The 14,981-nt window shown below is 44.1% G+C and overlaps 1 protein-coding gene across 2 annotated transcripts in view; it reads right to left on the reverse strand.

The window, feature by feature from the left end:
- Positions 1-208: 208 nt before the first annotated feature.
- LOC127005698 (protein crumbs-like) overlaps positions 209-14,981 on the reverse strand; it is a 107,434-nt gene continuing 92,661 nt past the window's right edge. For both annotated transcript variants that reach the window (XM_050874815.1, XM_050874813.1), the window contains 16 exons: positions 13,546-13,725; positions 12,897-13,033; positions 12,189-12,404; positions 11,387-11,580; positions 10,653-10,875; positions 9,849-10,034; positions 9,588-9,663; positions 8,560-8,795; positions 7,567-7,805; positions 6,949-7,015; positions 4,922-5,042; positions 4,264-4,409; positions 3,600-3,896; positions 2,871-2,984; positions 2,333-2,488; positions 209-1,556 (listed from right to left, as the gene is read on the reverse strand). In XM_050874815.1, the coding sequence (XP_050730772.1) occupies positions 1,488-1,556; positions 2,333-2,488; positions 2,871-2,984; positions 3,600-3,896; positions 4,264-4,409; positions 4,922-5,042; positions 6,949-7,015; positions 7,567-7,805; positions 8,560-8,795; positions 9,588-9,663; positions 9,849-10,034; positions 10,653-10,875; positions 11,387-11,580; positions 12,189-12,404; positions 12,897-13,033; positions 13,546-13,725 (2,657 nt within the window). In that variant the 3' untranslated portion in view covers positions 209-1,487. The remainder of the gene's footprint in view (positions 1,557-2,332; positions 2,489-2,870; positions 2,985-3,599; positions 3,897-4,263; positions 4,410-4,921; positions 5,043-6,948; positions 7,016-7,566; positions 7,806-8,559; positions 8,796-9,587; positions 9,664-9,848; positions 10,035-10,652; positions 10,876-11,386; positions 11,581-12,188; positions 12,405-12,896; positions 13,034-13,545; positions 13,726-14,981) is intronic.

A 14,981-nucleotide genomic window follows, 5' to 3' on the forward strand; every position in this document is an offset into this window, starting at 1 on the left:
ACAATGAAAGACTTCTGTCGCTGTTCCTCTCCTCAGCCACTCTGATCAGCGGTGGACGGCAGCACAGGACACAGCGCTGGGAAGGCTGTCCTCTCTCTGTCTGGTGTGTTATGTGCCGGGAATGTTCTTGTATTGATTTCCCAGAACTTGGAATGTTGGAGTCTTTCTTTTTGATTTCTAGAGCTTGGAATGTTGTCTTCTATTTGTCTTCTCAAGCTTGGAATGTTGTCTCCTTTTTGTCTTCTCAAGCTTGGAATGTTGTCTTCTTTCTGTTTTCCTGGTGCCTGGAATGTTGTCATCTTTCTTTTTGCTTCCTACTTCCTAGATCTTGGAATGTGGTCTTCTTTTTGTCTTCTCAAGCTTGGAATGTTGTCTTCTTTTTAGTTTTTCCTTACCAGACCTTGGAATGTTATTTTCTTCCCAGAGCTTGGAATGTTGTCTTCTTTTTCTGTCTTCCTTCCCAGAGCTTGGAATGTTGTCTTCTTTCCCTGTCATCCCAGAGCTAGGAATGTTGTCTTCTTTCTCTGCCCTCCTCCCAGTGCCTGGAATGTTGTCTCTTGTTGGGCATGTCTCTGTGCCTGGAATGTTGTCTCTACGTCTAATGTGCTCCTGTGTCTGCCTCCTCAGGGGCTGGAATGCTGTCCTCCTCTTCCTCCTCCTCCTCCTCCTCTTCCTCAAACACACATCTTTTTCACTTCTCAACTCTCTTCTTACAGTGACTTGGAGCACACGAGACACACATAGAGAAGTCTTCTTTTCACCTAAGTACTACCTCTCTCTCCTCCTCTTCCTCAAACACTCTCATTTATTTTCCTCTCTCCTTGTTTTTCCATTTTCCCATTTATTTATTTTCCTCCACTGTTTTTTCATTCATTTTCCTGTCTTTGTTTTTCTTTTCTTGCTGTTTTTCCACCTTCCAACACTTTCTTCAGTGACTCACAGCACACACTACACATACAAACAAGACCTCTTTTCATTTCCCTCCTCCTCCTCCTCCTTCTCTTCGTTTTCTTCCACTTCAAACACTCACACGTCCATTCCACCTTCCAACTCTTTCTTACAGAGCACACAGAACACACAAATAAGGCCTCTTTTTGTCTCTCTCTCCCTCCTTCTCCTCCTCCTTCTCTTCCTTCACTTTCCACACAGCACACTGGACACACACACAAGTCCTCTCTCTCTCTCTCTTCCTCCTCCTCCTCCTCTTTTTCCTCCTTTTTCATCTCAGCTCTTTTCTTACTCACACAGAACACACACAAACAAATTCTTTTCACTTCTTTCTCTCTCTTCCTCCTCCTCCTCCTCTTCCTCCTCACACCCTCACAGTCTGCTCCACCTCCCACCTCCACCTCCAGGGCTCAGAACACAGGCAGGTCCTCCGTTCACACACAGCCGCCGGGTAAGGCCGCCGGTGGACTTAGAAGCTAGTGAGCAGGTCCCTAACATGTTGGACTAAACGTTTCCCCTCGTCGCGCCGCCGTCACCCCTCAGATGAGCCGCTCCTCGGGGGGCGGCTTCATCATGTTGCCCATCTCCACACGCGGGCTGTAGAACTCCTGAAGGGGAAGACAATAGAAGATTTGGTTTGATTTCATAAGGTTAGGTTTAGTTGGCTTACATTGGGTGTGATTAGATACATTACAAGTTCACTGCAGAATAAATATTTTACTCAATGGCCTCCACCTCTGCCTGATGTCACTGCTCTCCACAGATCACTCGTATGAGGAGCAACTGCGCTTTGTTTTAACCCGTCTGCTACGATTGGTGTGAATTTGTCTTTCACTGGTAGCCTGGTGGAGTGTTTCCCATGTGGTATTGGTGTGGTGGATATCCCCTCCCAAGGTGCAGGACTTTACATTTTTCTTCACTGAATTATAGGGGGCACTTTTTGTTCCATTCCTGTAGTTTGGTGAGGTCTTCTTGTAGGAAATCCACAGCCAAGGGGTTAATAACAGGCCAAAATATAGGCTGTGTGATAAATATTTATGATTTTAAAGTTAATCTATATTAGTTATGTTATTTAAAAGGATGCACACTTTAGTTTTCCTCCACTAGTCCACGGGGCCAGGCAGAGTGGGCTGTGAGGGCCTGACATTGCTCCACTACCACCAATGTTGTCATACTGCACCAAGCTGCCCTAGGTCCTCCCCTCCTCTTGCCCTATCTAACTAATCTATACCTTTACACCAGCTGAGTTACTGCATCTATTCAGCACATCACATCAAGTATGAAAATTCCTCTGTGGGCGCTGCCATTCCAACTACTGGTGATAAGAAGTGTAATTTGTGATCAGGCCGTGGTGAATCACACACACACACATACACACACACACCTGTCTGCTGGGTGAGTAAGTCCCTCTTGTCTGCCTCTTCTTCTTGGCCATCATGAGGAACACGGTGAGGCCCACAATGGCGATGATCAGCATGAGGCCAACCACACACCCCACGATGATGGCCAACTCCAGGTCTGTCGGGAACTGTACATGGGCCTGGGGGGGAAAGGAAGGGGGTGAGTTAGAGGATGAGTGACACTGATTTACTGACTGGATGCCTGACTAATTGACTGACTGAATGTATGACTAATTGACTGACTGGATGCCTGACTGACTGCTTGACTCTGGGTATGAAGGAGTGAGTGCATGAGTAAATGACTAACGGAATGATTGACTGACTGGATGCCTGGCTGGTTGACTGACTGACTGATTGCAGGGGTGAAGGAGTGAGTGACTGATTAACTGGCTGACTGACAGACTGATTGATTGACTCTGGGGTGAATATGTGTGTGAGCGAATGAGTGAGTGAGTGACTAACTGATTGGCTGACTGACTACTTGAGGTCTATGTGTGTAGAAAAAAAAAGTTATGTCCTCACCATAGCACAGTCGTCCCCGGTCCATCCCTCGTCACAGTGGCACTTGGCGAAGGGCTCCTCATCCACCTCCTCGTCGCAGCGCTCCACACACTCGCCGTTCTCTGTGCAATTGAACTGGCGGGGGAACAGTCACTTAGTATACAAGGGAACAATTGAACTGGTGGGGGAACAGTCGCTTAGTATACAAGGGAACAATTGAACTGGTGGGGGAACAGTCGCTTAGTATACAAGGGAACAATTGAACTGGTGGGGGAACAGTCGCTTAGTATACCAGGCAACAAGTGACCTGGTGGGGGAACAGTCGCTTAGTATACAAGGGAACAATTGAACTGGTGGGGGAACAGTCGCTTAGTATACAAGGGAACAATTGAACTGGTGGGGGAACAGTCGCTTAGTATACAAGGGAACAATTGAACTGGTGGGGGAACAGTCGCTTAGTATACAAGGGAACAATTGAACTGGTGGGGGAACAGTCGCTTAGTATACAAGGGAACAATTGAACTGGCGGGGGAACAGTCACTTAGTATACAAGGGAACAATTGAACTGGTGGGGGAACAGTCACTTAGTACAAGGGAACAATTAGGCAGATGAAGGGACAGTCAGTTAATATTAATAGGAACAATTCTGTCAGTAATAATAATAATAAATAATAAATAAATACAAAACAAATATATAAACACCACCACAGACACCACCAAAGCAACCAGAAACATCAACCGAACACTCACGCCGAGGCAGGGGCTGGGTAGGCTGCAGGTCTGGCCACAATGGAGTTCCGAACACTCGCACTCGAAGGTCCCAAGCAGGTTGACGCACTCCCCTCCATTCGCACAGGGACTCAGATCACACTCATTGATGTCCACCTCGCACGTCGCCCCCTCCCACCCCTCCAAGCAGGTGCAGTTGTAGCCATTGACAAGGTCCGCACAGATTCCACCATTCTTGCAAGGGTCGGGTAGGCACTCATCGACCTCCTCTTGACACAGTGCTCCCTCCCACCCGGCATTACAGAGGCACTCCCAACCCTGGAAATGAGGTCAATATGGCTCTTTAGAATGGGTTAGTATATGGATTTTCTCAGTTAGCTCTTCTTCTTCTTCCTTTCTTCCTCCTCTTTCTTCTCCTTCTCCATTTCTGCTTTTTTGTCTAATTGTCTTCTGGTGCTATTTTTTTTTTTATATTCCTCCTTATTCTTTTTTTCTCTTCCTTCTCCTCCTCCTCCTCCTCTTCCTACTGCTACTATTACACCTCCTCCTCCTCTTTCTTCTTCTTCTCCTCCTCCTCCTCCCTTTCCTTTCTTTCTCTTCCCTTCTCTCTCTTTAACTTCTTTCATCCTTTCCCTCCCTTTCATCTCCCTCATTCCCAACCTCCTCCTCCTCCTCCTCCTCTCACCTGGTCCCTGAAGGTTAAGTTGCAGGTGCCATGAAGACAGACGATCCTATTCATGGCGCAGAAGTCCTCGGTCTCCTCACAGTTGTCGCCGGTGTAGCCGAACGCACAGCTGCACTCGTAGTCGTCGGCCACGCCTGTATCTGGGTCTGGAGAGGTGGGGAGGGGGGTGGAGGGGGGAAGGGAATTGATTTAGTTTTATTTACCTTTTGTTTCATACCTTTTTTTTTACAACAAGAGTCGACACACACACACACACACACACACACACACACACACACACACACACACAAACAAAAAAAAAAAAAAAAAAACTCGCTACTTCTTCCTTCTTTTCCCTGTCTTCTTCTTCCTCCTCCTCCTCCTCTTACTACTACTACTACTACTACTACTACTGCACCTCCTCCTCCTCCTCCTCCTCCTCCCTATCTTTTCTTCTTCGTCCTCTCCTGGTGTTATTTTTTTATATTTCTTTCTTTCTTTTCGTGTTTCTCTTGTTTTCTTGCATCTTTCCTTTCTCTGTCTTTCTGTCTTTCTTTCTATCACATGTCAACTCTCTATTGCTATGAAAGAACAGACATGACACTCCTCCTCCTCTCCTATTTTTGCTTCTCATTCTCACTCCTTTTCTCATTTCTTTCTTATCATTACTAACACTCACTCATGACGTCGTTGCAGGTCCCCCCGTTGAGGCACATCACGGTGGAGCAGTTCTTGACCTTGAGCTCGCTGCAGTCCACACCGATGAAGTCAGGCGGACAGAGACACACAAAATGCGCAATCTGGGGGACAAGGAGGAGGAGGAGGAGGAGGAGGACATTAGAGAAAATAACTAGAAGAAATCATGTAATATAACCTATCGGGGGGACAAGGAGGAGGAGGACATTAGAAAAAAATAGGTAGAAGAAAAGAAATCATGTAATATATAACCAATTTGGGGACAAGGAGGAGGAGGACATTAGAAGAAAAGAAGAAGAAAAGAAATCATGTAATATAACCTATCGGGGGGACAAGGAGGAGGAGGACATTAGAGAACAGAAGTAGAAGAAAAGAAATCATGTAGTATATAACCAATCTGGGGACAAGGAGGAGGAGGACATTAGAAAAAAGAAGTAGAGGAAAAGAAATCATGTAGTATATAACCAATCTGGGGACAAGGAGGAGGAGGACATTAGAAAAAAGAAGTAGAAGAAAAGAAATCATGTAATATATAACCAATTTGGGGACAAGGAGGAGGAGGACATTAGAAAAAAGAAGTAAAAGAAAAGAAATCATGTAATATATAACCAATTTGGGGACAAGGAGGAGGAGGACATTAGAGAAAAATAGGTAGAGGAAAAGAAATCATGTAATATATAACCAATCTGGGGACAAGGAGGAGGAGGACATTAGAAAAAAGAAGTAGAAGAAAAGAAATCATGTAATATATAACCAATTTGGGGACAAGGAGGAGGAGGACATTAGAGAAAAATAGGTAGAGGAAAAGAAATCATGTAATATATAACCAATCTGGGGACAAGGAGGAGGAGGACATTAGAAAAAAGAAGTAGAAGAAAATAAATCATGTAATATATAACCAATCTGGACCACTGGGAAGGCAAGAAAAATATAAAGAAAAATAATCAGTGAAGAAATAAAAAATATCTGGACCACAGGGAGGGGAAAGGAACCAAAGAGAAATGAGAAAAGAAAAGAAATAATGCATAACTAATCTGAATCACAGGAAGAGGAAGGAAAATATAGAGAAAAGGAAAGAAATCAAATAAAATATATCATCCACTGCCAATCTGGACCGTAAGGAGGGGGAGGACATTAACCCGGTAGCAGTGACGGGCCAAATTTGTGGCTTTACCGTGTACCAGCGATAGGCCAAATTTTTGCCATGATATAAGCCCCCAAAAATAGATGATGCATAAACTGATCACAAATGCATTGATATATATATTATGAAATGGTTTGCCTGAGTGATGATTTTTTCTCATTTTTCTTGCTAAGAAGGGCCTTTAAGAAACACAATCCCCGCAGCTACCACCGGGTTAAACATGTTCCCTTTCTCAGCTTTTTCTCATGACCTCTTAACTCTGTCATCTGTGTGTGGGTGTGGGTGTGTATTTGCAGATTTTTTCAAGAGTTTGCTTTGAGAGTTTATAGTGACCATTAACTAGATTTCTCAACCTAATCCAACCCAATTTAAACCTAATCTAATAGTCACATGATCCCTGCTGCTACCGGGTTAAAAAAGTAAAATAAACTAAATCATGTATAACCAACCTGGACCTCACATATTTCAGTATAACACTCCCTCTCACACCTTCAATATATTCTTCTTATCCCTCATTATGCAGCCACTCCCTTATTAAACAACCTCCTCACACACCTCATTACCTGCTCCCTCCCCTTACGTTACTCATTACACAGCCACCCACCCCCTCATTACACCCATGGAGGTAGAATTGGTGGAGTCAACACAGCCCGCTAATCCCACTCATTGAGGTGAAGCCGACGAGCTGTCAAATTTATGGCTAAAAGATGGGGGTGGGCGAGCCTGGCCGAGCCCACTAAGAGGGAGCCTGACCTGACAACACCCGACACCTGGCCGTAAAAATGACAGCTCGGGCGGATTCACTTAATTGGGCTGATGTCGACTCCACCAATTCTACCCCCATGGTTACACCCCCTCACACCCACCTCATTGCGGCACTCTCCTCCGTTCTGGCATGGGTTGGCGGCACACTCGTCAATATCCTCCTCACACCTGGACACAAGAGAAGGAGGTAAGGGTTAATATTTGCCTCACACTCTACCGCTGATATGCCAGAGTTAGTTTTCCCCTGGCAATTTTTTCTTCTATCTCTATTCCTGCCTGTCCTTTACCTATTTACTAATCTTATCAATTTAATAATATTCCTTCTCTCTCTCTCCTATTGATTAACTCATTTATTTACCTAGGTTTTAATCTATTTACTTGTCATTTTTATTTTCTAGTGAGATTTCTCCTGTCTGTATTTTTCCTTCATTTTCTTTACCTATATACGGAGCCTGGCATCTTGTGTGGGAGCAGCGCATTGCCGGCATCTTCTCCTTCCCTTCTGTTTCTTGCCCTTTTGTCCCTATACCTTAATGTCCTTTTTGGCCTTATACCCTTATTCCATTTTTGTCCTTACACCCTCATGTTCTTTTCCTCTTTTAATGTTTTTTTTTATTAGTGTTTCCTTTTTTTTTTTTGCCCCTGAATGGTTTCCTCTACTGAAAAAAAAAAAAAAATAAATAAATAAATAAATAAATAAAACCCCTGCTGGCACTCACCACTGCCCGGTGTATCCTGGCTGGCAGCTGCAGGTGTACTGGCTGATGCCGTCCACACAGCTGGCACCGTTGAGGCACTGGTGGCCGACACACTCATCGATGTTCACCTCGCAGCGCTCACCCTCGAAGCCTTCAGGGCAGGAACAGCTGTACACCTCCGCCGGGCTGGAGCAGAACCCGCCGTTGACACACTCCTCCTGGTAGCAGACGGTGCAGCCCACGGCCGTGTTCTGCTCCTCCTGCGGGTGAGGGGCAACACAAAGAGGTCAGGGAACACAGCACAAGTAGAGTGTGATGCAAAACTCTTTCAAGACTAATAACTTCTTCCTGCAACTCGCTTAATATTGATCATTTCTTCTTGCAACTCTTAAAAGATGGATAGTTTCTTCCTGCTGCTTATTTTTTTTTTTTCAATAGAGAAATACCAAAACAAACATACACACACAAAAAAGGAAACCCTATTATTCTTTTAGCATCATCCTCGGTATTTTCTTTCATGGCATAAGTGCGTTCTGGGTAACTTTTTATATCCATTTTTTGCCCTTGGCCGTATTGTCTCCTGTACTATTAAAATAACAATTATATGCAACAATCCAATTAGTACTCATGTCAGGGAAACAATGACAACAGGAAAATTGAGCTGAGTTATGAGGCTGATCTGCTTTTACAAAGAAGAGTGTTTTTCAATCATTGTTATGACAATAGTTCAAAAGAGCCTCTTCCATGATATAAATATAAATTGGAATAGTGCAAATAAATTGGAAACCATACCTAACTTTACTTCAACATTCTGCTTATTACCATCATCATCATTATCATTCAACTCTAATACTATCTGCTCATCATCATTATCATTTCATTCCTCAATTGTATTTATGTAGATGTATTTATCCTTTTTATCATCATCAATCTATTCCAACACTCTGCTCCTCCTTCTTATCATTATCAGCAAAGTCCAACTCTTTCCCAAAACAACAATCCTCTAGTCCTTACCCTCCTATAGAACTGGTTTGCCGCACTATTATTGATGAGCTCTTGGCGGGAGAAGAATGGCAGCAGCATGCCGGCCACCCTGGAGGGCCCAAGGCAGCCCCGGAACATGTGCGTGGTGCTGCCCCCCTCGACCTGGGCGGGGGAGGTGGGGGCCGGGGCGGGGGAGCTGGCCAGGGTGGGGTCCAGGAGATTGTGGGCCACGGAGTCCAGGGGTGAACCGCCAAGCATGATCTCGCCTGGACGGGAAACAAAAGAAATAGCTTAGTAAGGCTCGGTAGTTTTAGGAAGGTCAAGGGAAGAAAAATGACACAGAAAAGCAAGAAAAGTAAGTGAAGCTCATTAGTGTTGGCATAATCTCTTTAAGGTAAGGATATAGGTATAGGGTAAGAGAAGGTTCAGTAGTTTTAGGCATGAGGAAAATATAAAAATAAAATAAAAACAATGGTGCTGCTCCTGCAAATGGCGTATAGTGAGAGAATTCCATAAGAGGGGATCAGAATTATTGGAAGGTGTTGGTGGCAGTTTTCTATTTCATATTGAGTCTGGTCTATCTCCTTTACCACTAAAAAAGGTATATCACTACACACACATACACAGCCTCACCCATAGCTACACCCACAGCCTTCCTTAGCTCTGTTACAACAAGGCTAACAAACAGTCTCTCACCTCTCATCACAAGTCTCCTATGCTAAACACAAAGTCAGTCACCACACACCCGGAGGTTTGGAACAGACTAAGTGAGGATATAGTATCGGCAAAGAGTGTGCACAACTTTAAGGAAAAGCTGGACAAATACAGATATGGAGACGGGACCACACGAGCGTAAGCCCAGGCCCTGTAAAACTACAACTAGGTGAATACAGCCGCAGCCTTACACACAACCTTATTTACTAGCTACTATTACAAGATTTTTGCTGATGTGTTTTATGGTCTACCATAAAAAGATCATTCAACTGCCCATGTATTCACAGCTTCACAAACAGACACAGCTATACACAACAGCCACTGCCTCACACAGCCTTCCTTACCTCTCAACACCAAATCCTTGAAATCAACAATGACTGTGGTGTCATCGCCCAGCAGAGGTGTGTCATCCAGCAGCACCTGAGGAACAAGGGGAAAAGGTGCATAAGTTAAGGGTAAGGAAAAGGTGCATAGGTAAGTTAAGTTCCTCCATCTTTATTTTTGCTAAGGCAGAAATGTCTTGAAGTTTCTTTTAGATTTAAAGACACACCACCACAGGGGCTGGATAGTCTGAACATCTATGTAAATCTATGTAAGTCCCTCACCTGCAGGCCGATGGCAGGGTCGAGGGTCACCTTCAGGTTGTGCCAGGCGCCGTCCAGAGTAGCGTTGGAGGTGAAGGTGGCGGTGGCGGAGGTGCCGTTATCCTGCTGCACCACCACCCCCGCAGCACCCAGGCTCACCCGCACACCGGCACCGCTGCTGTGGCTGTGGACCAGCACGCCACCAACCTGGGAACAGAACATAAGGGTGCCATTATAGACTTTAGAAACAGAAAAGAACAGAAAAAAAATCAGGGTGTCATTACCTGTTAGACTGAACAACGACAATGACAACAACAACAACATCAGGGTGCCATTACCTGTTAGATTGAACAATAATAATAATAAAAAATAAAAATAAATTCTCAGGGTACCATTAACTATTAACCTCAACAAAACAAAATATCCCAGAGCCATGAGGTGTTAGACTTAACCCAGTCATACACAACAATATTCCACTTCATGAAAGTCTGGTTAACTAATTAAAAAGATAACTTAAAAATTGTGGCAAAATTCAATCTTAGGAGTGTATTCCCAGATGCTTACGGCTGCCACAACAATTATTTCCGATGGACACATTTAATTTCTTAGGCCTGCATTTTTTTTTTACATCAAAGGAGATGGCTCAAGGAAAAAAAAAAAAAAAAAACAAAGCCTGCTTCTCGCCACTCCCATAATAGACAAAAGTAAAGAGTAGCCAAAAGAGAGGTCAATTTCGGGTGGAGATAATATAAATAAATAGTACAAGTAAACAAACACAAGGAAAACATCACTACAATCACTATACACTAAAATCGTCTCCCATACCTGGCTTCTGTAGGTGATCTGCAGGTCCGTTAGGGTGATGGGGGGGCGCCTGATCCTGGGGGAGAAGGTGAGGGAGGAGTTTGCGCCGGAGAGTGTCAGGTTGGCCTGGCACTCGTACCCGTCATCCAGGTTGGCACAGAAGGAGCCTTCAGGGCACTCGTAGATGGCACAGTACTCGCGGTCTTCACAGGTCTTGCCCTTGTAGCCGACGGGGCAGGCACATCTGGGGGGACAGGGGTGATGGGTCAGTGATGGGGCAGTGGTGATGGGGCAGGACAGAACAAAGTAGTGTGATGGGAGTGATGGAAGAACAGTGATAGGTTAGAGGTGAAGGGAGGGACAAGACAGAACTCAAAATTGATTATAATTGATGATATTCGACATTGCTGCTGCATATTATTGATACCAACACTTGTTTTCCATGTTTAGGTTATCATATATTATCCACAAAATCAAAGACGCTGTGCTGTGACTATAGCAATGGGACAGGAGTGATGAGACAGGAGTGATGAGACAGGAGTGATGAGACAGGAGTGATGAGACAAGCACATCTACAATATCTTTTGCCCATTAACACCTTCATATATCACAAACTTTACAATATATTAACAACTTGGTGTTCCCTTTAGTACTCTGTTAAATTAGGGAACACTAAACAGAATTACTACTGTCTGGTTGGAGGATATTGATAACCTATTCATTCTCTATGGCACAAAACAGTAGCCGCCACTCACTCAAAGTCGTTCCAGGTCACGTTGCAGGTCCCTCCGTTCATGCAAGGTGCGGAGGAGCAGGTGTCATCACTCACAGTGCCCTCCAGCACATTGTGGGTCTGCACGTTGTCCAGGTTGTCCCCAGGAAGCACCACCGCCGTCACATTCTCCAGCGGGAACGGCTGAACCAGGCGCGTCTCGGAGCCGTTGCTGAGCTGGAGAAGACAGAAAGAAAGAGTATTAAGGATTATATTAAGGTTTTTTCTCTTCATAATGACTCAAATGTTTATAGGAAGGCTTTTGTTAGGTTTAGGGTATCCTCACAAACATGATAGCCAGCACCTTACGGTATAAATCAACAAAGAATGACCACACTTTGTTGTATAGAAAGTCTCACTAGTAAGGAAGCAAAGATGAATTCTCTGAGTCAAGACCTATAGTAACTGTTTGGGGTTTTGTTATGTTAGGTTAATTAAAGTTTAGGGTGTCTTCAAAAACATGATAGCCAGCACCTTATGGTATAAATCAACAAAGAATGACCTTACTTTGTTGTATAGAAAGTCTCATTAGTAAGGAAACACATGAATTTTCTGAGTCAAAAACTAGAGTAACTGTTTGGGGTTTTGTTAGGTTACATTAGAGTAAGTTTCGGGTATCTTCAAAGTTCAGAGTAAGTGATGGTGAAGCGAAATGGTTTTATAATGAACTTGCGGAGAACTTGAAGGAGAGAGAGAAAATAGAAAAGATAGAGATGTGAATAGAGAAAATAGAACAGAGAGAGATGAATAGAAAAACTTACAACCCTACACAAACAACTCCTTACCCTGATGTCCTGAAGCGTCCCCTTGAAGTGTGGGCGTGTGACGGTGGTGGTGAAGTTGGACACCCCGAGTTGGCGCTTGACCCGGGTGGAGGAGTCCCTGGGCACCCCCCCAAGGTAGAGCACGTGGGCCAGCAGGTCGCCACCGTGCTGCAGCGTTGTGTTGAGCACCAGCAAGTGGTCCACACTAACCTCAAGCTCCAGGTTAATGCGTTTCACCTGCGAAGGGAAAGTGTTGGTGTGCATGAATTACCTGTGAGGATGTGGTGGTCTAGGATTTGTAGAAGTCAGAAGCATTACAGAACTAGGTGAAAAAATCATTTGCAAGTAAGAAAAATGAATATATGTATTGGAAAGGTTGTTGGGAACAGGGTCTGGATGACTGATTGTGTTGAAACTGGTCTCAAAGTAATGGCTGAGAAAGGGAGAGCTTGTGATACTGTTGGAACTGACCTCAAGGAAATGGCTGAGGGAGGGACAGCTTGTGATATTGTTGGGACTGATATAAAGGGAATGGCCAAGGATGGGAGAGCATGTAAAGGTAATGTCAGAGGAAGGAACAGCTTGTGTTGGAACTCATGTTATGGAAATGGCTGAGGGAGGGAGAGCTTGTACTACGGTTGGAACTGATGTCAAGGGTATGGCTGAGGATGGGAGAACTTGTAGTATGAGAGCAACACTTCCAAGCAGTCTTTACAGGCCAGTACTCACATGCAGGAGGTGTGACTCCCCATCCACCAGTGAGACGTCGGCGACGGTGAAGAGCTCCTCCTGGTGTCCGCCCAGCAGCACGCGCAGCACCAGCCGCCCCTGCACCAGCTCCGCCAGGATGTATGACTCCTCCACGCCTGCAGGAGGGAAGGTGGAGGGTGAGTAACAGCAGTTTGTTGTTAAACCAGCAAATAAATGCAGACTTCCCTCAAACATTATGTCATTAATATTATTATTATTTTACTATCACTATTATTTTATCATGGATAATTCTGTAAATATTGATTTTTATGAATGTCATGAGTTGCCTTCAAGCTCAAGACTAACTATTAAAGACTTGACATGGACCCAACAGATAGACATCTGCACAACCTCTCAGGAGGCTTAACACAGGTTAATAAAGGCTAGTCATAAGAAGCTGAATTGCCAACAACTTGGAAAGATGACTCATTTTGTCCAGTTAGGAGTGGCATCTTTCAGGGCTACCTCTGTGGACTCAACAAGCTGAACTGTGTGTAAAAGTCTCACCAATGGGCACCCATATAGACACACTGAAGCCCACCAGTAAAGCCTCTACAATACCATTTATATAAGCCCTGATTCCTCTTCCCTGCCCTGGCCTAGGACCTTCTGGCACCCTGGCACTCACCCGCGAAGGCCGGGCCGTAGTGTGTGCCGAGGTAGAAGATGAGGCCGTTTGGCTCCCTCGTTCGCACCAGCATGGACACATCGGCGTGGGTCCTGTAGGTGCCGTGGTCCACCTCCGGGATCATGACGGTCACCAGGCTGTCCTTAGTGTCTTCATTCCCAAACGTGACGGGAGTGAAGCCTGAAGGGGCCAAGGGAAGGGAAAGGAAGGGAAGGGTAGGGGGGAAGAAGGGGATGATTAGGTTTTGCAGATGTTTTTTTATTATCATTTAAGTCTTTTTATTATTATTATTATTATTATTATTATTATTATCATTATTATTATTATTATTATTATTATTATTATTATTTGTGTATTTAAAAGTAATAGCACAGGTGATCCTTGGTGGACATAATCTCATATATATATTAAATGCCTTACAACACTTAACTCCTCTCCCTACAAGTCTATCTTTTTAAGTAAGTAAGTAAGTAAGCAGTTATCAAATCAGAAAGTAAGTAGAAGGCAGAATAGGTAGTTATCAAGTAAGCAGTTATCATCGTAATCAAGTCAGCAAATCATGGCTGCTATAGTGGAATCTGATCCTCTCTACCTGCTGCACAAGATACACGCACTCGATCCTTTACTTAGCAAGCAAACTAGTCCTCCATCCCACTACAGAGGACCCTTCCCCTACCAAGCCAAACATCCCTCTCACTATAAAGGATTCTTCTCTCAGTAAGCCTAATACCCCTTCCACTACAGAGATCTTTCCCTCAGCAAGTCTAATACCCCTGACACTACAGAGATCCTTCCCCTACCAAGCATAATATTCCTGCCACTACAGAGGAAAGGGTACTACTAGCTCCAGCCTATAAAGCCCTACAGAGTAACACCCACAAAGTGACGCCTCCCAGGTGGCTCCTCCTGGGAAAAGATTAAGAAGAACAGCGTGAATGACAGGAATGAACCAGAAAGGAAGGAAGGAGTGAAGGAAGGAAGGAAGAGTGCACCGGAAACATGCGTGAGTGTGCGACTGTGCTTGTTAGGGAAAATATTCTTCTTGGTAGTGTGAGAAAAGTACCAGGAAAAATCTCTACTTTAGTGAAAAAGGAAAAATATCTAGTAAAATAAGTGGAAATATGTCTCTGAAGTAAAAGAAGGAAAAATATCTCTCTGAAGTGAAAGAAAATTGCTCAGAAAATATATTTCTCTCTCTGCAGTGAAGGAAAATACTCAAGAAAACATATTTCTTGAAAGAGAAGGAAAAGTACTGGAAAAATATCTTAAGTGAAAAAGTGGTCAAAATCATCCAACAAGAAATATAAGTGCTGTATATTCTACTAGATGAGATAATGCGCTTTTTGTCTCTTATTTTAATGCATAAACATGATTGCATAATATACCCCAATTAAATAAGATATAATTCAAGTGCTCTATATATTCTATTAGATGTG

Source organism: Eriocheir sinensis, chromosome 30, assembly GCF_024679095.1.
Source record: "Eriocheir sinensis breed Jianghai 21 chromosome 30, ASM2467909v1, whole genome shotgun sequence".
Classification (NCBI taxonomy): Eukaryota; Metazoa; Arthropoda; class Malacostraca; order Decapoda; family Varunidae; genus Eriocheir; species Eriocheir sinensis.